The sequence below is a fragment of the Lampris incognitus genome, chromosome 6 (assembly GCF_029633865.1).
Source record: "Lampris incognitus isolate fLamInc1 chromosome 6, fLamInc1.hap2, whole genome shotgun sequence".
Taxonomy (NCBI): domain Eukaryota; kingdom Metazoa; phylum Chordata; class Actinopteri; order Lampriformes; family Lampridae; genus Lampris; species Lampris incognitus.
In genome coordinates, this window is record NC_079216.1 from 6124721 (window position 1) to 6148167 (window position 23447).

At 48.6% G+C, this 23447-nt stretch overlaps 1 protein-coding gene across 1 annotated transcript in view; it reads right to left on the bottom strand.

Moving 5' to 3' along the window:
* Nucleotides 1-23447, bottom strand: part of LOC130113615 (transcriptional enhancer factor TEF-3-like) — a 67009-nt gene continuing 43562 nt past the window's right edge. The window contains exons 3-11 of the mRNA XM_056281161.1: nucleotides 20841-20912; nucleotides 16799-16933; nucleotides 15519-15562; nucleotides 13990-14051; nucleotides 13250-13380; nucleotides 11799-11972; nucleotides 7174-7314; nucleotides 4820-4972; nucleotides 1-749 (exon numbers count right to left, since the gene is read on the bottom strand). Of these exons, the coding sequence (XP_056137136.1) occupies nucleotides 636-749; nucleotides 4820-4972; nucleotides 7174-7314; nucleotides 11799-11972; nucleotides 13250-13380; nucleotides 13990-14051; nucleotides 15519-15562; nucleotides 16799-16933; nucleotides 20841-20912 (1026 nt within the window). The 3' untranslated portion in view covers nucleotides 1-635. The remainder of the gene's footprint in view (nucleotides 750-4819; nucleotides 4973-7173; nucleotides 7315-11798; nucleotides 11973-13249; nucleotides 13381-13989; nucleotides 14052-15518; nucleotides 15563-16798; nucleotides 16934-20840; nucleotides 20913-23447) is intronic.

Sequence of the window (23447 nt, forward strand, 5' to 3'; positions counted from 1 at the left end):
TTCATCATAAATTTAATAAAGTTTGGCACCAAAAACATTGACACTTTTTTTTTTAATGGATGTGCAAAAACGGGGGAGTCCAGCTTTCTCTCGGGCGCAGTTTCCGCTGGTGTTTAGTGACGTCACTAGATGGCAACCTCCGGCGGAGCGTCTCCTGCCGTCTCGGGCCGCGCACACGCCCCCCTGCACACGCACGAGGAACCAAATGAATTCAAACCAAGCGCTAATGAAGATGAGATGCACAACTCTCTCATGCAACGTCTCGTCGGCTAACGTGATGGGCTCCTTCGGGATAGAGACCAGAGTAAAACATTCTCTCCTCTCCTCTCCTCTTCCGGTTTTTTTTTTCTTTTTTCATTCTTTTTCTTTTTTATATTCACACAAAGCATAATTCAAATTCCCGTAGTCCTAGAAATCCACCCTTCTCCCCCAACAGTAGTGTTTCCTGAGCACGCCGTCGACACACACACACACGCATCCAGTGCTTCCCTTGCACGGGGGTCCTGATCTTTTGACTGCCAGTTTTTCTGGTCACCACAAGTTTTGGTGTTGTTGTTGTTGTTGTTGTTGTTGTTGTTGTTTGAGGCATTATTGTGGCTCCATGTGGGCATATACGTTCCGTCAGCTGATGTGCGTCAGTCTTTCACCAGCCTGTAGATGTGATGCTGTGCACCGTGCTCGCTGGTGGACACCTCAAAGACATAGGCTATGCACAGAAGAGTCTCCAGTGTGTCCCTGTTTGTCACCACCTGCAGAGACAGACCCACAGAGAGACAGAGGGACAGAGGGACAGAGAGACAGAGAGACAGAGAGACAGAGACAGACCGACAGAGAGACAGAGAGACAGACCGACAGAGAGACAGAGAGACAGAGAGACAGAGGGACAGAGGGACAGAGAGACAGAGAGACAGAGGGACAGAGGGACAGAGAGACAGAGAGACAGAGACAGACCGACAGAGAGACAGAGGGACAGAGGGACAGAGAAACAGAGAGACAGAGAGACAGAGGGACAGAGAGACAGAGAGACAGAGAGACAGAGAGACAGAGGGTCAGAGGGACAGAGAAACAGAGAGACAGAGAGACAGAGAGACAGAGAGACAGAGGGACAGAGAGACAGAGAGACAGAGAGACAGAGGGACAGAGAGACATAGAGACAGAGAGACAGAGGGTCAGAGAGACAGAGAGACAGAGAGACAGAGAGACAGAGGGTCAGAGGGACAGAGAAACAGAGAGACAGAGAGACAGAGAGACAGAGAGACAGAGGGACAGAGAGACAGAGGGACAGAGGGACAGAGAGACAGAGAGACAGAGGGTCAGGTCAAGTTGGATTTCATTTGCATCACTTTGAAGAACAGTTCAGATCATATAGCAATCTCCAGCAGATATTCATTCATTCATTCGTTATCCGAACCACTTATCCTGCTCTCAGGGTGGCGGGGGTGCTGGAGCCTGTCCCAGCAGTCGTTGGGCGGCAGGCGGGGAGACACCCTGGACAGGCTGTCAGGCCATCACAGGACCAACACATTCATACCTAGGGACAATTTAGTACAGCCGATTCACCTGACCTGCATGTGGGAGGAAACCGGAGCCCCCGGAGGAAACCCACGCAGACACGGGGAGAACATGCAAACTCCACACACAGGACGACCCCCAAGGTTGGACTACCCCGGGGCTCGAACCCAGCACCTTCTTGCTGTGAGGCGACCGCGCTAACCACTGCGCCGCCAAAATATCTCCAACAGATATGCATATGTAAAGTAAGACTGCACAACATCTCCTATCCCTTATACCCTCGACCCAGATGAGGAAGAACTCTGCGGAAGAAAGCACCGTATCAGGAAAATAAAACCCTAAATAATGACAGCATCAAGGGAATATCTAAGCAATAAGACACAATGCTGCACTGAACGAAGGCATGGTGCAGAATATCTACGATGTTTACCAAGGTTCAGGTGAAATACACCACACTGAATGTAGTTACAGCTGCTCCTGTTCGGGGAGGTAGTGGCCGGTACAATATGTCTGCCTTAACTCAAGTTTAAAGCGAGTTTTACCAGTGAAGTAGTTTTCCTCACACATTTCTGTTCTATTATTTCGTTTATTTGGTCACATTAATCTTGATGTGAATTACTTTTGTACACATTATAGTAAGTAGTAGCAGTATCAACATAAAACAAAAAAATTGCACTCAAACAAAAAAATCTCAAATTGAAACTAATCTTAATTAGTTTCTGTTTAATTAATTAAGCAGTTTGGATAACGGATGGATAGATGTGGCTGACGCAACGACACTGTTAAATAATCATCTATTTGTGAGTCTGTTAATCTCACTGGATGCTATGTAGTCCCATCAGTCCTGGTGATTTCACAGCTTCACGCTTTAAAGCGGTGCTGTCTGTGCCACAGAATGTGTGTTGTGTTTCAGCCTTCAAGAAACAACGGACTCGGGCTGAGACTTGACTCGGTAAGTAAGTGAAACACGAATCATGTGATCACTGCGCTCATTGTGTTATGACCGTTACTCTGCACACACAACTCATTTCTGATGGGAAACATTGCACACTGTGAAACATAATCTCATGAGAACAAGTGCGCCGATCCGCAAACAAGCATCCGGCCGCACATCGACGCATTATGTTCAGCTGGCCCGCATAGACGTGAATAGAGCACTTGTTGCTGGAAGCGTATCGTCCACACATTGTGCTCAGTCTCGCAAAGCTGTGTGTGTGTGTGTGTGTGTGTGTGTGTGTGTGTGTGTGTGTGTGTGTCTGTGCACATCTGTGTGTGCCGTTCATGGTTAATGTGAGCTAAATCAGCCTATTGAGGGGACCTAATGACATGCTGCCATGTGGTCGTCAGTGTGGGCTCAATATGGCCATTGTCCCCCCGGCCAGAAGGAATGCAGACACCATCCGAAGGGACACCAGCGTCTTTGAAAGCCGATGTTGAGGACCACTCTGTTACTATGGCGACACACTCCACGCTATTCACTTCCCTCTCAATCTCATCTGTCAGAGCACACCGGCCCATTCAGAAAAGCCCGCCTACAACAGCGACGGCTCGTTTGGAAGTGTTTTAACTCTGCGGGACATCACATTTTTTCAAATCACAAACTCATGAGCAAGCGGAGACAGCTGCTTTAGGCTAAACTTATTTAGTTCGCCCCGGCCAAAAACATCAGGAGTTTGGAGCGCCCGCGACACCGAAGTGACGTTAACGCTGAGAGGTCTGGAGCAAACCGAATTTCCAGGTGGACCTGCGGGTCTTCCAAGTGGCTTAGAACAAACACAACAATAATTGGATAACAGAAAGTGTTTCACAGCGGGGGTGTTTGCCTGATACTACAGGTCAAACAGGAAGATGGCGGCACAAATTCACATTTGCAGCGGCCTCACCCAGTACCGGCGTGGGAAGATGGCGGTGCGAATTCACGTCTGCAGCGGCCTCACCCAGTACCGTCCATGCAGTGTCTTTGTCCACGTCTAAGTTCGTCTTCGTTTGATGGCTGGGAGAGCTTGGTCTGCTGCATCCTGTGGGCCCAGGGACCACGGCCCTGCCTGGAGCTGTGCCCGAAGGGGAAACACTGAGGGCGGTCTGACAGGATGTGGAAGCGGGGCAGGCTAAGCTAACTGTTAGCCCATGCAGACTGGCAGTTCTGGTAACACCGAGGGCGGTCTGGCGGTGGCCTCGCCTAGCCTTGACTTTGTTTTTGGTGTCGTCGTGTGGAGTGTGGGGAGGTGTGTCAAAGGTGTCTGGCTGGGAGAGCCGACGTTGGATCGGCTGACAGAGCTTGGTCTGCTGCATCCTGTGGGCCCAGGGACCCCGGCCATGACCGGAGCTGCGCCCAAAGAGGAAACACCAAGGGCAGTCTGACAGGATGCAGAAGCGGGGCCGGCTAAGCTAACTGCTAGCCCATGCAGACCAGGAGTTCCGACAGTCATCCTGGCTGGCGTCTGTTCTCCTGGACAGTGATTTTTCTTTTTTTTTCGTTTAGATATGTGTTAGTTTGGGTATGTGTGTCCTTGTAGTTTTTGGATGTGTGTTTGTCTTTGTGTTGCACTGCTGTGGGCTGGGGGAAACGACACATAAAGTGTTTCTGATTCTGATTCCGAAATACAGGGAACAGCGTTAGTGTGTATCTTTATATTGCTGATACCAATAGCCTCAATACAGGGACTGAAAACCCGTACCGAACAGCAGAGCACTGACAAAGAACACACACACACACTCACACAAAAAAACCCACAACAGTACATAAGTGGTTCATTAGGTTTCCTTCAATAAATCCCGGCATACAAAGGTAGGACCAAGTCAGTGTTTTCCAAGTCACAGGTAAGTCTTAAATCTTGACACTCAAGTCCCGAGTCCTACACTTTGAGTTTCAAGTCTTAAACAAGCCATTTTGCTCAGATGTTGACAACAGAGTCATGTTAATATATATATATATATACTGATGCAAAGTGGAGGTGTGATGATGGAAATGAGGAGCTGATCGGCTGCAAACTTTTCGTAAAAGCATTTTATCCTCAGGCTCGGAGAAGGTGTCAAGTCTTTCAAGACAAAAGCCTCAAGTCCAAGTCAAGTCACGAGCCACTGGTGTTAAGTCAAAGTCGAGTTGCAAGTCCTTTTCAATTTAGCCAAGTCAAGTCTAAGGTGACCTGAGTCCAAGTCATGTGATTCAAGTCCACACGTCTGCTGGCGTATCCAAGCTATTACGCTCTCAGGGCTCCACATGTACCGTAAACGAGCTCTCTGGGTGACGTATGAACCCTGAAGGCGGACGCCAACATCCTCACCAGGCGTGTGTCCCAGTGTGTACCTGTAAGATGGTGAAGTTCTCTAGTACGCTGTTCATCATGTACTTCTCCGGCAGGTGTTTGAGCTTGTGGATGAAGTTGATCATGTATTCACATAGCGGGGACCGGTGGATCCTAAACACGTAGCGTCCGTTCTCGAATCGGGCGTACTCCGTCTGGGGACGACACAATGGTGGCAATCACAGCATCTATATATACATATATATCACACCCCCAACACATCAGGGGAGTGCATGTACAAATTCACGGGGGGCAAACAGGGAAGTAACATATTACATCTGAGCTCAATCTAATAGGTTGAACACAAACACCTACCATGTGATGAGCTGTAATATATGTAATACGACATACCCAATGCAGCATCGAAATGACAAACCTATTTCCACTGACAGCAGTAATCGAATGACAAAGCCATATTAAACAGCGTAATGCGGCCTACAGTAGCACATGGGTCTACCTGGAGGGGGGTGTGTGTGTGGGGGTTTATTGCAAAACTCATCAGCTTTGGATGGGGGCAGGGTTAGCATTGTGGCTAGTTAACGGGAAGCGTAACTATGAGTCATGCTGACACATCCCGACCGCATATTGCTGGTAAATGACCCTAATCCGTCTTTAACCACCGGCGGTTCGCTGCTCTTGCGGTGGTAACTGGCTTCAAAGGGTCACGGCCTCGTGAACGAAAAACAACGAGTCCAGCGGTCGATCCTGTCAGTCTGCTGAAGCGGTTGATGTGTGGACGTAACAGGGTGAAACGTTAGCGTGGCGGGGTCAGGAGGCTAACAACTCCCTGGCTGCTGACAGCTGAGAGGCTGACCAGAGGATGCCGTTTCCTGTGAGAGCAGTGTATCATTCAATCCCCAATCAGTTTCCACAGATGGAGGCCGTCAGCTCTGATCCGCATCACTTTGAAGAGTAAGAAGTAATCTGGAATGTTGCGTATGGACTTTGAATTATTTCTCTGCACAGATTTGATTATATTGGCTAATTTTGACCTTTTCTTTAATCATTTATTTTTGTGATGTATGAATATAATGTTGAAGTCACACATTATCTTTTTGTTGGGGGGGGGCTTTTTTCCTTTCCCCCCTTTTCTCCCCAATTGTACTTGGCCAATTGCCCTATTTTCTGCACCATCCTGGTCACTGCTCCACCCCCTCTGCCGATCAGGGGAGGGCTGCAGACTACCACATGCCTCCTCCCATACATGTGGAGTCACCAGCCGCTTCTTTTCACCTGACAGTGAGGAGTTTCGCCAGGGGGACATAGCTCGTAGGAGGATCACACTATTCCCCCCTGAACAGGCGCCCCGACTGACCAGAGGAAGCGCTAGTGCAGCGACCAGGACACATACCCATATCCGCCTTCCCACCCGCAGACACGGCCAATTGTGTGTGTAGGGACGCCCGACCAAGCCGGAGGTAACATGGGGATTCAAACCGGCGATCCCTGTGTTGGTAGGCAACGGAACAGACTGCTATGCCACCCGGATGCCCTACATTACCTTTTTTAAATGAATAATCTCTGACCTAACACTTCCATCCATGCTAATACTTCCATCCATGCTAAAGAAGTATTTTTTAAAGCAGCACCAGGGAAGTTTCTGTTTCCAGCAACGTTTTTGAGGGGCTTTTATTTTGTCTTCTTCATAGCGTAGTAACAAGGTAGGTGAAGGTAAAGTAAGAGCGCCATACTTATTTGTGTACTGTAAAGCAATCCCCACATGTCCTGGGAGGTTTGGTGTCCAGCTATGGACAGAAAGACTAGTGGGGAACTGACCTGAACACCAGTTGTGTCATTTTCCCACAGACATCACACTGTATGGCCAAAATGTAATGACGACATGTTAAAAAATGTTATCTTGTGTTATCAAGTTTTACACTCAAACCTGTTTTCTGATGTGATGAACTTGTAGTTAGATGTTAGGAGGTGAAAGTGCTTTAAGTGGTTGTAGACTTGAAAAGTGCTTTAAAATACAGTCCATTTACCAATATCTATCTATCTATCTATCTATCTATCTATCTATCTATCTATCTATCTATCTATCTATCTATCTATCTATCTATCTATCTATCTATCTATCTATCTATCTATCTATCATTCTATCTACCTATTGTTCTATCTTTCATTCTATCTATATTGTTCTATCTATCATCATTCTGTCTATCGTTCTATCGTTCTCTTTCGTTCTATGATCTATCATTCTATCTAAAGTTCTATCTAGCCATCGTTCTATCTATTGTTCTATCGTTATATCATTCTATGTATCGTTCTATCTATTGTTCAATCTACCATTTTATCATTCTATCTATCGAACACAATGCAGATCTACCCATTACCCAGAACCCCCCTCACTCACCTCTACTTTCTCCACCACCTGCTTTCCGAAGGAGCACACCTTGGTGGACGAGGTAATGATCATGTTCTCCGAGCTCTCGTACTGACTGGAGACACCATAGAAGAAACTGCTGTCGTCCTGCAGATTGACACTCAAGTCGGCCTGAGGAGGGAGAGAGACGGGAGGAAATGGACTTGTCACTGTCAGCAGCTGGTCGGTACACCTGTCTGTCACACCAGCCCTGAGGTGCGATTGCTTACATAACGGCATATCTGTCCGATTATCAGATTTGACTTCTTTCACGCGACATGCACATCGGCCGACACAACGCCGTCTCCTCTGAATGCTGCCGAGGATTAACAAGAATCCCTCCAAAATGAATATATTCCTGTCTTACGCTGACAGACTTGATCTTACGAGAGAATGTGTCAGCCCCGGCAAGACGTGGAACCTCCGGTAGGAGGCTCAACAAAGCCTGCTTCTGATTCTCTGTAAAGCCAAGGAGCATCCGATGGCCAGACCCTTGTTGACCCAGTATTAAGCTGTCAATTCAGCCTCGGCATTCTCAAGATACTCCGTGTGTCTGTGTGTGTTGCAATGCAGCAGAGGCATTTGTCAAACCTTGCTGCTTCTCTGCAATGGACGTAACAGGAATAAGCAGATGTTTGACTTGACTTTTGGAGCGTGGCCCTTCAGATCATTCTTTAAAATCCTAAGTGACCAACACAGCCCTCCGCAGCCACGCGGAGCTTCTCACATTCTAATTTGTGCGTTATACTGCGACAAACAGAGCGTCTAAACCCCATCACGGACCGGGTTTCCGAACGCCGACATCAGGCGGACGCGGTGTTCAGCCGTTTCCGATCCGTCCAATAGATCAAGCTGGATTTGAGGCCGGTCTAATCCGATCTCAGATCAGAGCGACAAAGGTGCCTCGCCAGACAGCCGGGCCCCGCTTTACCTTTTCCCCTCGCAGACCCTTTTCCTCTAATGGGCCATCGAGACAACGCTCAGCACCTCCTCATCTCCTCATCCTCCCCTTACATCTTCATCTCCTGTGCCTGTAATTCCTCCATTTGTCTTCATCCCCAGGGCCCGTGACCCTCCCCGGGCCGCCTCTCCCTGCCTCCCTAACAGCCTGCGAGGGAATTCATCCAATTACAATCAACAGCACGCAATTGGCTGATTAGATCACGGCGGGCCGGCTGGCTGTGTAACAATTTAGCAGCGGAGGCTCAAATCGGATTCCCTCGGCACTTCAAAGGCGCGAGACAATCCGTTAGGACAGGGCCACAGGGTCTGGAGGGGGACAGGGGTGGGGGTGGTGGACAGAGTATGTCTGTGGGAGGGAGGAAAGGGGGGGGTGGCGTTGCTGGAAATTTAATCTAGAATGCCATAGCTTTGGAGGCGGGCCAGCCGCCTGTCACGGTCGCCATGACAACCCGCGCCTCAGGACACCCTCAAGTCATGACCTGCCAAACGACCGCATCACCGGGGTAACATCAAACCCGAGTTTTGTTTCGTTCCCCACCCTTCCTCTTACACGGACTTGAGGATTTCGATTTCATGTTGTCTGTTTGCAAGGCAACGGTGAAATGAGATGAGATGAGATGAGATAGAAAGGTAAGATGAGATCAGATTTTCTCCCCAACTCTACCCGGCCAATCACCCCGCTCTTCCGAGCCGTCCCGGTCGCTGCTCTAACTCCTCTGATCCGGGGAGGGCTGCAGACTACCACATGTCTCCTCCGACACTTGTGGAGTCGCCAGCCGCTTCTTTTCACCTGACAGTGAGGAGTTTCACCAGGGGGACGTAGCGCGTGGGAGGATCAGGTTATCCCCCCCCCGAACAGGTGCCCCGACCGACCAGAGGAGGCGCTAGTGCAACGACCAGGACACACACCCACATCCGGATTCCCTCCTGCAGACACGGCTAATCGTGTGTGTAGAGACGCCCGACCAAGCCGGAGGCGACACGGGGATTCAGACTGAAGAGCCCTGTCAACGGAACAGACCGCTACGCTACCCGGACTCCCGATGAGCTTGTGTTCTACTCTGGTGGTGGTCCACAGAGCTCGGACGTGAACCAGGAGGAAGACGTTCTTCCCATTGATGCAAATTAAAGAACACATTACCACCCCCCCCTACCACTCCTCTTCTTCAACACTACTCTTCCTCTGTCTTTCCCTTTCCCTCCCGTGCCCCCCTCTGTCCCTGTATCAAATGCCGGGGCCCTCGCCAGCTGTTTCGTCCAGCAAGGCCGCTGCTGGTGGCTCCCAGTACGTTGTAACACAGCAATGTCTTTTATCCCTCCCACAGTAAATCATGGAGTGGTCATGGCTCTGTGAGGGGACTCATACAAGCAGTGCAGGGCCAACTGGGGCGGGACATCAGATGGCGGGGGGTGGAGGGGGCGGGGGTGGAGGGTGGGAAGCCATTTTGGAAATGACATTCACGGCCGTCGGAATTCCAAGCTGGTCTGAGGAGGAGAGACTGTAACCGGAACCACTTCAGAGGCGTTACTGAGCGCTAACGCTAACGCTCAAGCTAACGCCACAGCTAACGCTGACAGGCTTTTACAGATATTAGAAGTATGTCTGTAGTGTGTCTGTAGGGAGAGGGAGAAGATGTGAAGTGAGGAGGAGAAGGAGGCATGCTTCTAAAAAGAGGTGATGATGTAAACGTGTACATGAGCTGCATGATGCAAATACCAAAGGTCCTGTCCTGATCCGGTCTGGTCAGATCGCATTAGAGCAACACGGTGGACCGGGCCCATTACACGCTCCACATCTCCCTCTCTCTCTCTCTCTTCCTCTCTCTCTCTCATTCTGATACTCTTTCTGTCACTGTGTATTATTCCAATTTTATGTCCTTAACTTGCATCTCTCCTTTCTTCTTGTGGATATCATCCCATCCTTTCTCTCTCTCTCTCCCCCATCCCACTTAAGACCCCTGCTTGAACTCTCTGCTTCTCTTCCTCATTCTCCCTTTTCTCTCTTCAAGTGAACTAGGAGAGCTGCCGCATCTGTGTGTGTGTGTGTGAGTCCATATTTGATCATACATTAGCGTGTGTGTATCAGTCCATGTTTGATTGTATGTTAGTGTGTGTGTGTGTGTGTGTGTGTGTGTGTGTGTGTGTGTGTGTGTGTGTGTGTGTGTGTGTGTGAGTCCATGTTTGATTGTGTTATTGTGTATGTGTCAGTCCATGTTTGATTGTATGTTTGTGTGTGTGTGCATGTGTGCGTGTGTCAGTGCATGTATGATTGTGTGTGTGTGCATGTGTCAGTGCATGTATGATTGTGTGGGTGTGTGTGTCAGTGCATGGTTGATTGTGTGTGTGTGTCACTGCATATTTGATTGTATGTTTGTGTGTGTGTCAGTGCATGTTTGATTGTAGGTTTGTGTGTGTGTGTGTGTCAGTGCATGTTTGATTGTATGTTTGTGTGTGTGTGTGTCAGTGCATGTTTGATTGTAGGTTTGTGTGTGTGTCAGTGCATGGTTGATTGTATGTATGTGTGTGTGTGTGTGTGTGTGTGTGTCAGTGCATGGTTGATTGTATGTATGTGTGTGTGTGTGTGTGTGTGTGTGTGTGTGTGTGTGTGTGTGTGTGTGTGTCAGTGCATGTTTGACTGTGTGTTTGTGTGTGTGTGTCAGTGGATGTTTGATTTTGTGTGTGTGTGTGTGTGAATCCATTTGATTGTATGTTAGTGTGTGTCAGTGCATGTTTGATTGTGTGTGTGTGTGTGTGTGTGTGTGTGTGTGTGTGTGTGTGTGTGTGTGTGTGTGTGTGTGTGTTGGGGGGGGGGGGGGGTAATCTATAAATAAGTATGGTGTGAGTGGGCCGGGTTCAGTTGAATAGTGAGGGGACAGGTGGTCCAGCTCACATTTCCCCTGTGAAAGATCAGCCCTGCCACTCTCCCCAAGGCTACTGTCACACACACACACACACACACACACACACACACACACACACACACACACACACGCGCACGCACACACACGCACACACAGTAATATGTATGCAGATTAGCATGCTCACATTTAAAATGTAAAAAAATCACACATTTATACACAAAAAAAAAAAAACCAAAAAAAAAAACCACAAACACACTTCGACACAGCCCTAACGCACACTGCGCCGTGGCGTCCTGTCTGCCGGCGTGTGAAGCGGGTCTTTGGATCAATGACTTTCCATTCAATTTCTGAACGTAAATCTCCACTAAGGTGCTTTAACCCACGCTGAAGCTAACACAACACACTTAACACCTCCGGCCCATTAACAACTGACAGGTGCTACAAAGCATTACCGCAGCACCCGCTGCGCTCCGCAACACACCAAACACGCCGGTGTGGGATGAAACATGCCACGCAGGGCGGCTGAGGGCTGACTGGATGTGGCGCGGCACTGACTTTGTTACATGAAATAGTTGTGCGCTGATTGTTGTTCGGTTGAAAGCTGAAATTAATTACCCTCAACGAGAGGCGGACGGTTCTGAACTGAACCCACTGGGACGGGAACATTCATAACGGCATCAAACTGAGTTCAATTACGCTGAGTCAGACTGGGTTTAAACAAAATGGAGGTCAGGAAACGGAAAAGAGCAAAACTTCCTCTGGAAAGAGGAGGAGGAGGAGGAGGTTCCCCACCCAGAACTTGACGAGGAAGAACGCGTTGTGCGGCCCTTTGTCAAACAGCTCCTTCAGTCCTCCCTTCTTCTCGGGGAACTTGTCGTAGATCTGCCGTATGTCCACCGCCTCCAGATAGGGGTCGCTGTAGCTGGGGTTGGACTGGCCGATGTGTACAAAGAGGTGCTTGTTGAACTGTGGAAGGGAAACGGGTCGGGGTTAGGACACACTGCCGAATCTGCTCTGGTTCTAGCACGTTCTACGAATTATGGGACTTTTTTGGGGGGGGGGGTACATTTCCCCCCCTTTTTCTCCCCAATTGTACCCATCCAATTACCCCACTCTTCCGAGCCGTCCCGGTCTCTGCTCCACCCCCTCTGCCGATCCGGGGAGGGCTGCAGACTACCACATGCCTCCTCCCATACATGTGGAGTCACCAGCCGCTTCTTTTCACCTGACAGTGAGGAGTTTCACCAGGGGGACGTAGCGCGTGGGAGGATCACGCTATTCCCCCTGGTTCCCCCTCCCCCCCGAACAAGCGCCCTGACCGACCAGAGGAGGCGCTAGTGCAGCAACCAGGACACACATCCAGCTTCCCACCCACAGACACAGCCAGTTGTGTCTGTAGGGACGCCGAATTATGTGAGTTTTTAATACATCCGTGCACCACCGTCCGCAAGACAAACTGTGTGTATTAATTATAAGTTAAAAATGAAGGGATTCGTATTTGTGGACATGAACAAAAAGGTTTTGGCGTTTTAATGCATGCAAACCAAGGGTGTGAGAACAGATGGCGTCAGGTATTGTGCAGAAGCAGAAGAAGAAGAAGAAGAATGTGTTCATACCTAGGGACAATTCAGTGCGGCCGAGTCACCTGACCTACATGTCTTTGGACTGTGGGAGGAACCCGAAGCCCCCGGAGGAAACCCACGCAGACACGGGGAGAACATGCAAACTCCACACAGAGGATGACCCGGGACGACCCCCGAGGTTGGACTACCCCGGGGCTCGAACCCAGGACCTTCTTGCTGTGAGGCGACCGCACTAACCACTGCGCCACCCATTATATATAATATATAATATATAAAAATATAATATATAATATTATAACAATATAATATAATATATAAGTGCTTTGGGTGTCTAGAAAAGTGCTATATAAATGTAATAATAATAATAATTATTATTATCATTATTATTATTATTATATAATCTATATCCCTTGTACTAGTAGCAGTAGAAGTAGCACTGAAAGCACAGAACACCTGCTTGCACCTCTGTATTTAACCTACAAGACCAAAATCCGCGCCATCCTGGAGTACACAATTCCACATTTCGTTGTTTGTTGTATGTTGTTTGTTGTACGTGTGACTTGAGCGGTGACAATCGGGCTGAACTGAACTGACGCTGAGGTGACTGAACTGAAGCAACAGATCAGGCAGAGTTGGCAGCGTCCAGCTCTGCCTACTCACAGTTTCCGGGTCCTGAGGTTGCTCCAGGAAGGCGGAGAACTCCAGCATGCGAAGCTTGGAGCTGGCGATGCTTCTCCCCTGCCAGGGGGGAGCGCCAGGCGACATGCAGAGTCCCGCCGTGCTCTCATAACCTGGAGAGTGCAGAGGCAGAGTGCACGTAAGCATGATTGTGCACATTTACACGTGACCAAAACCCTAGTATAACATGGCTCTATCTATAAATCAATCTATCTATCTATCTATCTATCTATCTATCTATCTATCTATCTATCTATCTATCTATCTATCTATCTATCTATCTATCTATCTATCTATCTATCTACCTATCTACCTATCTATCTATCTATCTATCTATCTATCTATCTATCTACCTATCTACCTATCTATCTATCTATCTACCTATCTATCTATCTATAAATCTATCTATCTATCTATCTATCTATCTATCTATCTATCTATCTATCTATCTATCTATCTATCTATCTATCTATCTATCTATCTATCTATCTATCTATCTATCTATCTATCTATCCCACCCCCCTCTGTCTCTCTCTCTCTTTGTCTCTCTCTATCTATCTATCTCCCCCCTCTGTCTATCTGTCTATCTACCGCTATTTCTGAACCTCTCTACGTGAGGTTTTTCTCATTAGCTAGGCTGGCTGTCTCGTCGCTGGGCTTGGCGTGACAGCGCTGTGTTAGCACGCCAAGGGGGGGGGGGGAGGGGGAGGGAGAGAACCCACCTGTTATGGGGGGCGGACCGGACGCCTGCATGGCATAACCCTGCTGGGAGAAGGGCTTAATGCTGGAGAGACAAGACAGAGAAGGGGGGGGGGGGACATGTTATACACCCCCGTCGCCCTCGTGACCCCGTCTCACACACTAACTGGATCGTCTGACCCCGGAGAACGCAGGGTGGCGATCCAGCCGAGGCGGTGCGCTGAATGTCAGACAGATCAAGATGGCACGATAGCAACAAAAATCCCTCTTGATGAAATTCATCCGTTTACCAGAATGTTTGTGATGACCGGGGGGGGGGGGGGGGACACGGCCAGCCTGACCAGGGTGAGAGGGACCGTGTTCCTCAGTCACTTCGGTTCAGCTCTTGACTGAGAATTGTTTTTTTTTTTCAAAACAATAACTTCAAATCTCTGAACAATCAGTTTCTTGTTCACACCAGATTTGAATTTCTTGTTCATTTAAGCAAATTGCACGTGTTCTGGCACGTTTTGTCATACGCTTCACGACGTCTACACATTCTTTCATCGCGTGAGCCATCACATGCAAAACGATCCATCCCATTACCATAATCTGTCAGACATACATGTATATTCCATATATCTGTGACATGGGATGTTTGTGTTGTCTGCTCAATTGGTAAATTACCTGCAAGGTGACAGGAACAGAAAACATTTCTACTTGACTAAACTGTCTTATTCTAGAACAGGCTGTGTAAAACTAACTTTATATATTTCTTTCTGTTACTATATGGAGAATAATGGAGCTGGAAGGACATGAAATGACCAAATTTATTGTCTTTGTGGACGAGGCTGGGTCCAATCTGGCCAAAGGAAGGAGACGCGGTCGCAATCTCATCGGACAAGGAGCCACAACCGGCCCGCCAGGCCAACGCGGGGGCCATATTACAGTGTGTGCTGCCATTTGTGAGAATGGTGAGAGCGCACATATTCCACACGTTGCACACCCAACTTCTCCTGGCCAGCCTAAATACACTTTACAGAGACCTAACACCAGAACAGAAAGATATTTAGTCAGACCAGATTTGCCAAATTATGTATGTTATTGTTATTATTATTACTATTATTAGTTTATTTATTATATCATATATATTTATTTATCATGTTATTATTATTTTATTATATTAGTAGCTATTTATTATATTATTATATTTTATTATGTATTTAATATATTATTAAATATTTATATTATTATTATCATCATCATATTTCTATTATTCGTTTATTTATCACTATATTAATATATTTTATTATTAGAAATGTATTATATTATTATTGTTTAATTATTATATTATTAGATATGTATTATATTATGTTATTATTATTATTATTATTATATAACTATTCCATTGAACCAAAATTGTTAGGGAATGGTTTGCCATAAAAGCGTTGTGACAATAGCACTTACAGTTTGGAGAACATTAAGACTGCTTCAAAAAATGAGCCAAAAGTGATTGAGAAAAACTGTAATACGTGGAGGGAAAGAGGGAAGGGTCGGGCATGTGGGTACTTACTCTTCAGGACCACCGGGCTGTCCTGGGAGAGCTCCGTGCCAAAACTGGGGAATTAAGAAATGGATGAAGAATGTTAACGCACACACGCTAACGCCACGTTTCATACAGACAGACACACATTTGAGGTGTTTGGTTCGTTATAGGGGGGATTTTTGAATTCTGCCCCCCTCTTTTTTTTCCTCCCCAACTGAATCCGGCCAATTACCCCACTCTTCTGCATGCCTCCTCCGACACGTGTGGAGTCGCCAGCTGCTTCTTTTCACCTGACGGTGAGGAGTTTCACCAGGATCACGCTATTCCCCCCAGTTCCCCCTCCCCCCCAAACAGGTACCCTGACTGACCAGAGGAGGCGCTAGTGCAGCAATCAGGACACGTACCCACATTTTAAGCAAGTGGAAGTCTGCATTTCTTTAATAATGGAAAAAAAAAACTGGTTCTATCTCAATTATTTTGCCAACTGACCCAAATTAATGCTGTAAGTCTGCAATGTGAAGCAAAAATAATTAAGTTCTCGGAACTGGAATTGTTCTTTTTGGGGAACCCCCCCCTCTCTTTTTTCTCCCCAATTGTATTCGGTCAATTACCCCACTCTTCCGAGCCGTCCCGGTCTCTGCTCCACCCCCTCTGCTGATCCGGGGAGGGCTGCAGACTACCACATGCTTCCTCCCATACATGTGGAGTCGCCAGCCGCTTCTTTTCACCTGACAGTGAGGAGTTTCACCAGGGGGGGGGGCGTAGTGCGTGGGAGGATCACGCTATTCCCCCCAGTTCCCCCTCCCCCCCTTGAACAGGCACCCTGACCGACCAGAGGAGGCGCTAGTGCAGCGACCGGGACACATACCCACATCCAGCTTCCCACCCGCAGACACGGCCAATTGTGTCTGTAGGGACGCCCGACCAAGCCGGAGGCAACACGGGGATTTGATCCAGCGAGCTCCTTGTTGCCAAGCAACGGAACAGACCGCCACGCCACCCGGATGCCCAAAGCTAGCTCGGAACCGGAATCGGTATCAGCAGTGAAAAAGTGATATCAGAGCATGCCTAGCCAAGCTAAGGTAAACTTTATCCCTGGGTAAGGAAATTCAGTTGTTCATGATACGTTACACAAAACCAAAACACAACAAGATAGAGGACGTAAGAACAAGATACCAAGTTTCTGCAGCTGGACATGAAAACTGTCTACAGTAGCGGTAATCATTATGGGAAGGCGAGGGAAAATCAGTTTTTTAGAGTATTACTCCTGTAACACTTTTTGGGAAAAAGTGAAACTGTCGACTTACTCCACCAGCAGTGGGGTAGGCCGGCCTGGACAGACCCTGCAGCGCCATCTTGTTCTGGAAGGCCGTGGCCGAGATTATCTGGGCTGAGGACATGGTGGCCATACTCTGGAGGGCCTTGTCTTTGGCAGCCTGGTCCTATGGAGAGAAGGGGGGGGGGGAGAGAGCGGGAGAGAGAGAAAGAGAGAGTGCGAGAGAGAGAGAGAAAGAGAGAGTGGGAGAGAGAGAGAGAGAGAGAGAGAGAGAGAGAGAGAGAGAGAGAGAGAGAGAGAGAGAGAGAGAGAGAGAGAGAGAGAGAGAGAGAGAGAGAGAGAGAGAGAGAGAGTGGGAGAGAGAGAGAGAGAGAGAGAGAGGGAGAGAGAGACAGAGAGAGACAGAGAGAGAGAGAGAGAGAGAGAGAGAGAGGGAGAGAGAGAGAGAGAGAGAGAGAGAGAGAGAGAGAGAGAGATAAATGGACAGATGGAGCAAAGAGAAGAGGAGAGGTCTCCACAGACTACATTTGTCAGCGCCCCGTTCCACCAGTAACACAAGTCGGCCTCTTGATGGGAAACTGAGGACCGACGCCAACTTGCATCATCCTCCTTTCCCTGCCAGGGAGAAGGTGGGGAGAGGGTGATACCGAAGTCAAGGGCCTTTGGGTCAAGAGTTAAGTTTATTGCCTTGGCAAAGTCGAAGGCGTGATGACAACTGGGTTCTGTTAAAGGTCATGCTGTGGTAGACCTCGCCGGCAACGGGCGAAACGGAAATACATTACAACGCTAATTCAGACACTAAACGCCAACGCTAATGGTAGCAACAACAACAAAAAAAAAAAGAAAAGAAACAAAAAAGAAAAAGAAAGAGTCGATGTGGCACACAGCCTTAAAAAAGAAGAGTCCCTTCTACGCGTGACGGAGTGATACCCCGCTTGCCGCTGAATCTCCTGCTTCAGCAGTTTGCAGACCGCGGAGGGACTACAAGCACTCGCTGCCCAGCCCTCTTGGGCCGGGTCGCACGACGCATTCTTTTTCCAAGAACTGGCCAACACAAGGGCATAGCTGAAATATGGGGTGGGGGGTGGGGGGGCATGTGGCAGGGCTCTCAGTTACACCAAAGACTTATTTAAAAAGGCCTGTCGGGGATGGAGAGAGAGAGAGAGAGAGCGAGAGCGAGAGACCAACCCTGTGACCAACACCGGACCCCGCCAGCTGAGCCCTCGTGGCTACCGTCCAAGGTGACAGCGAGTGCTGTTGCCTGGTGTTGTGTGTGTGTGTGTGTGTGTGGGGGGGGGGGGGTGTGTGTGTGTGAAGTGTGTGCGTGCTGCTGGCTTGTGTGTTTGCGGATGGGAAACGTAAACTGAGAAAACACTGGCGGGACAGGGATATGTAAGCGCTCGCCCTACCGCGCGCGGCTAAACTTTTATTGAGATACTTATAAAGGCTCCGCCCGCAGGGAGGAAAGCAAGAATTTGGCGTTTGCGTTTGCTACGTTCTTCTCGGGCGCGCTGAAATGTCGTGTGGTTTTGGCGAATCACGTCCGCCCCTGTCACAACTGGCACCAGTGAAGGCGCCGAGTTAAAATAGGCACTGCCTTTCTTTTGCCTGTTGTGTTGTTGGTGGGTGAAGACTTGGTGCACACACGGATCCCGAGACACACAACGTTTATGGTAGCATATATGTAGAGTGTGTGTGTGAGAGATGGTGCGCGAAGATACTCAGTGGAACTACTGAAAACAACCAAATCAATGAATATAGATAAACTTAGCAAAAAAAAAGTAAGGAAATGATTTGATTTGATTTGAAATGTGTGTTTGGTAGATTATGTCTTTGTTGTAACAATGCTTCTTGGCAATAAATCTGATATCAGGCAGCTGATTGGCAGCACCTGGGGCACCAGAAGCTCAACACAAGAGTCAATAGCAACAGCAAAATAAGCTGTTTGGCATCGGCAGAGAAGATTTGGCACATTTTTCATGGGTGCAACCCACATACTCAGCTCTGCTGCTCATCCCACAGATGCATGTTCCTTACACATGTGGCGCCATTTAAAAGGGAAATAAACAGGCTTTCCAACGGTATAAGATTTATTGCCAAGAAGCATTGTTACAACAAAGAAGTAATCTACCAAACACACATTTACTTTCTTTTTGTGGTATGTGTATATACACTCACCGGCCACTTTATTAGGCACACCTGTCCAACTGCTCGTTAACGCAAATTTCTAATCAGCCAATCACATGGCAGCAACTCAATGCATTTAGGCATGTAGACATGGTCAAGACGATCTGCTGCGGTTCAAACCGAGCATCAGAATGGGGAAGAAAGGTGATTTAAGTGACTTTGAACGTGGCATGGTTGTTGGTGCCAGACGGGCTGGTCTGAGTATTTCAGAAACTGCTGATCTACTGGGATTTTCACGCACAACCATCTCTAGGGTTTACAGAGAATGGTCCGAAAAAGAGAAAATATCCAGTGAGCGGCAGTTCTGTGGGCGAAAATGCCTCGTTGATGCCAGAGGTCAGAGGAGAATGGCCAGACTGGTTCGAGCTGACAGAAAGGCAACAGTAACTCAAATAACCACTCATTACAACCGAGGTATGCAGAAGAGCATCTCTGAACGCACAACACGTCGAACCTTGAGGCAGATGGGCTACAGCAGCAGAAGACCACACCGGGTGCCACTCCTGTCAGCTAAGAACAGGAAACTGAGGCTACAATTCGCACAGGCTCACCAAAATTGGACAATAGAAGATTGGAAAAACGTTGCCTGGTCTGATGAGTCTCGATTTCTGCTGCGACATTCGGATGGTAGGGTCAGAATTTGGCGTCAACAACATGGAAGCATGGATCCATCCTGCCTTGTATCAACGGTTCAGGCTGCTGGTGGTGGTGTAATGGTGTGGGGGATATTTTCTTGGCACACTTTGGGCCCCTTAGTACCAACTCAGCATCGTGTCAACGCCACAGCCTACCTGAGTATTGTTGCTGACCATGTCCATCCCTTTATGACCACAGTGTTCCCATCGTCTGATGGCTACTTCCAGCAGGATAACGTGCCATGTCATAAAGCTCGAATCATCTCAGACTGGTTTCTTGAACATGACAATGAGTCCACTGTACTCAAATGGCCTCCACAGTCACCAGATCTCAATCCAATAGAGCACCTTTGGGATGTGGTGGACCGGGAGATTCGCATCATGGATGTGCAGCCGACAAATCTGCAGCAACTGCGTGATGCTATCATGTCAATATGGACCAAACTCTCTGAGGAATGTTTCCAGTACCTTGTTGAATCTATGCCACCAAGGATTAAGGCAGTTCTGAAGGCAAAAGGGGGTCCAACCCGGTACTAGCAAGGTGTACCTAATAAAGTGGCCAGTGAGTGTATATATATATATATATATATATATATATTTATTTTTTAAATTTATTTATTTATTGCATTTCCCTCCCTTTTCCCCCCCCAATTGTACTTGGGCCCCACTCTTCCTAGCCGTCCCGGTCACTGCTCCACCCCCTCTGCTGATCCGGGGAGGGCTGCAGACTACCACATGCCTCCCCTGATACATGTGGAGTCGCCAGCTGCTTCTTTTCACCTGACAGTGAGGAGTTTCACCAGAGGGAAGTAGCGCGTGGGACGATCATGCGCTACACACCCAGTCCCCCCCCCCCAGAACAGAGGCCCTGACTGACCAGGGGAGGCGCTAGTTCAGCGACCAGGACACATACCCACATCCAGCCCCCCCCGCAGACACGGCCAATTATGTCTGTAGGGACGCCCAACCAAGCCGGAGGTAACACAGGGATTCGAACTGGTGATCCCCGTGTTGGTAGGCAACGGAATAGACCGCTGACTCTGACTGAGATGTATTTTGGGTTAGCTGGAGTCCCTAAACTGTCAATGGTTTGTAAATAAATGGTTTGTGCATGCTGGAATATACTGCAGTCCTTCTCAACCCTCAATTTGATTGAGCAGGTATAAAGGATAGATAGATACATAGATGGATGGATGGGTGGGTAGGTGGAGATGTGGTTCAATGAGAGCAAGAGTGTGGTGGATGACTCACATAGCGTACCTTCAGCTTCACCTGAATCTCTCTGGCCTTCCGTCGGGCAAGCACTTGGATGTGACTGGACACCTGGAGGACACAAACAAACGAGGTGAAATAAAACAACAAGTTTCATTTATTTGGTTCTGAATACTTAAACTAGTACAGAAAGAAACCAGCACCATGGGGTTCAAGGATGATTCTGGCCAGGTTTTTACAACCCGGGTCTTAATCTTGTAGTTGTTTTCCATCATACATATCAGTTATGATGTCATTTTACTCACCGGCTTCATTCAGCAGATGTTGGACATGGACCACCGCTGGACTCAGCTTTGCAACGGTGTATTATGGGACAAGTGAACATGTCCTTTAAACAACAACCCCCGCCCCCAGTGTCTCAGTCAGACTGTGTGACTTCTCTATGGTGCTGGCCGGCTAGTTTATGGATGGTTACCACACTACGGTATGTATAGGCTGCTACTTCCTGCAGGCTGAACCAGAAAGTAGGTCAGCCATGTCCTCCACCATCGATCATATGGGACATCTCACATCATAACTTTTTTTGTGTGGCTTTTTTCCCCTCTTTTTCTCTCCAGTTGTACTTGGCCAATTACCCCACTCCTCTGAGCCGTCCGGGTTGCTGCTCCACCCCCTCTGCCGATCCGAGGAGGGCTGCAGACTACCACATGCCTCCTCTGATACATGTGGAGTCGCCAGCCACTTCTTTGACAGTGAGGAGTTTCACCAGGGGGATGTAGCGCGTGGGAGGATCACGCCATTCCCCCCAGTCCCCCCCCCCCGAACAGGCGCCCCGACCAACCAGAGGAGGCGCCGGTGTAGCGACCAGGACACACACCCGCATCCAGCTTCCCAACCACAGACACAGCCAATTGTGTCTGTGGGGATGCCCGACCAAGCCGGGGGTAAGACGGGGATTCAAACCGGCGATGCCTGTGTTGGTAGGCAATGGAGTAGCCTACCAACACAAGTAGGTTACTCCGCGCTACCCGGACGCCCCCCCCCCCCCACATCACCACTCTTAACCTTCACTTCTAAATATGTGGTTTATATAACTGGATTAAATTGGACTTGTGGAAACATGTCTGACCCTCCTGTTCACTTGTCCCGCAGTCTGACTGAGACACTGGGGGCGGGGGTTGTTGTTTAAAGGACATGTTCACTTGTCCCATAATACACCGTTGCAAAGCCGAGTCCAGCGGTGGTCCTGTGTCCAAAGCCTACTAAATGAAGCCGGTGAGTAAAATAATATCATAACTGATACGTATGATGGTAAAAAACCCCAAAAATAAGACCCAGTTTGTAAAAAGAAACCAGAATCATTCTTTAAAGGATTCTGTTGATAGATACAGACATCATATAAGAGCAGTTGTCCATCACTGTCAGATGCTACAAAGCTCCAATAAATTCCACCAGTGAAACCGGACAAAATGCACAGCAGCTGGGACAGCAGAGGTCCTGACCTTCTTACAGTATAGGGAGAATATGGATTTGGTTTCATCTGGAAAACAAAATCCCCTTCTGGGATTAATATGGCATCAAAACCACAACACTAAAGCTACAACACAAGACTCTTACACCATGAAAATGTAATTAAGAGTGTGAATATGGTCCCTAATGGTGACGTGTCCCACCTCCGTCACATCCTGATGTCCATCCTGCGTAACCCCACCACCACCACCACCACACATACACACTTTCAATTCCCAACCCACCTATGACCCTTTCTCTACACATCTCTTACTGCCTGCAAATGAGCCCCATGCCGACCAGATACCACACAGGGGTTTAGGGTTCCAAATCCTTCTGCCACCACATCTCCCTCTCTCTCTCTCTCTCTCTCTCTCTCTCTCTCCCACTCTGTTGCTCTCTAGCGCTCGCTCTCTCCCTCTATCTCTCTTGCTAGCTCTCTCCCTCTCTCCCCCTCTCTTGCTCTCTAGCGCTCGCTCTCTCCCTCTATCTCTCTTGCTCGCTCTCTCCCTCTCTCCCCCTCTGTTGCTCTCTAGCGCTCGCTCTCTCCCTCTATCTCTCTTGCTCGCGCTCTCCCTCTTTCTCTCTCTCCTCCTCTCTCTCTCCCCTCTCTTGCTCTCTCTCTTTCCTCTATCTCTCTCTCACTCTCTCCCGCTTTCTCTCTCCCCCCCCCCTCTGTTGCTCTCTAGCGCTCGCTCTCTCCCTCTACCTCTCTTGCTCGCTCTCTCCCTCTTTCTCTCTCCTCCTCTCTCTCCCTTCTCTTGCTCTCGCTCTCTCCCTCTCTCTCTTTCCTCTATCTCTCTCTCACTCTCTTGCTCTCGCTCTCTCCCTCTCTCTCTTTCCTCTATCTCTCTCTCACTCTCTTTCGCCCGATCTCTCTCTCTCTCTCTATCTTTCTCTCTCCCCCACTACCGTTCTCTCCCTCACTCTCTCTCCCTCTATCGCTCTCTCACTCTCTCGGTCCTTCTATCTCCCTCTTTCTCGCTCTCTCATTCCCTCTCTCCCTCTATCGCTCTCTCTCTCTCCCTCTCGTCCCCCTGCCTCCCCCCCCCCTCTCCCTTTCTCTCCCCCTCTCTCCCATCCAGACCTCTGTATTCCCTGCCGGCTTCTCTCCCTGTCTAACGAGCCCCGGCTCTG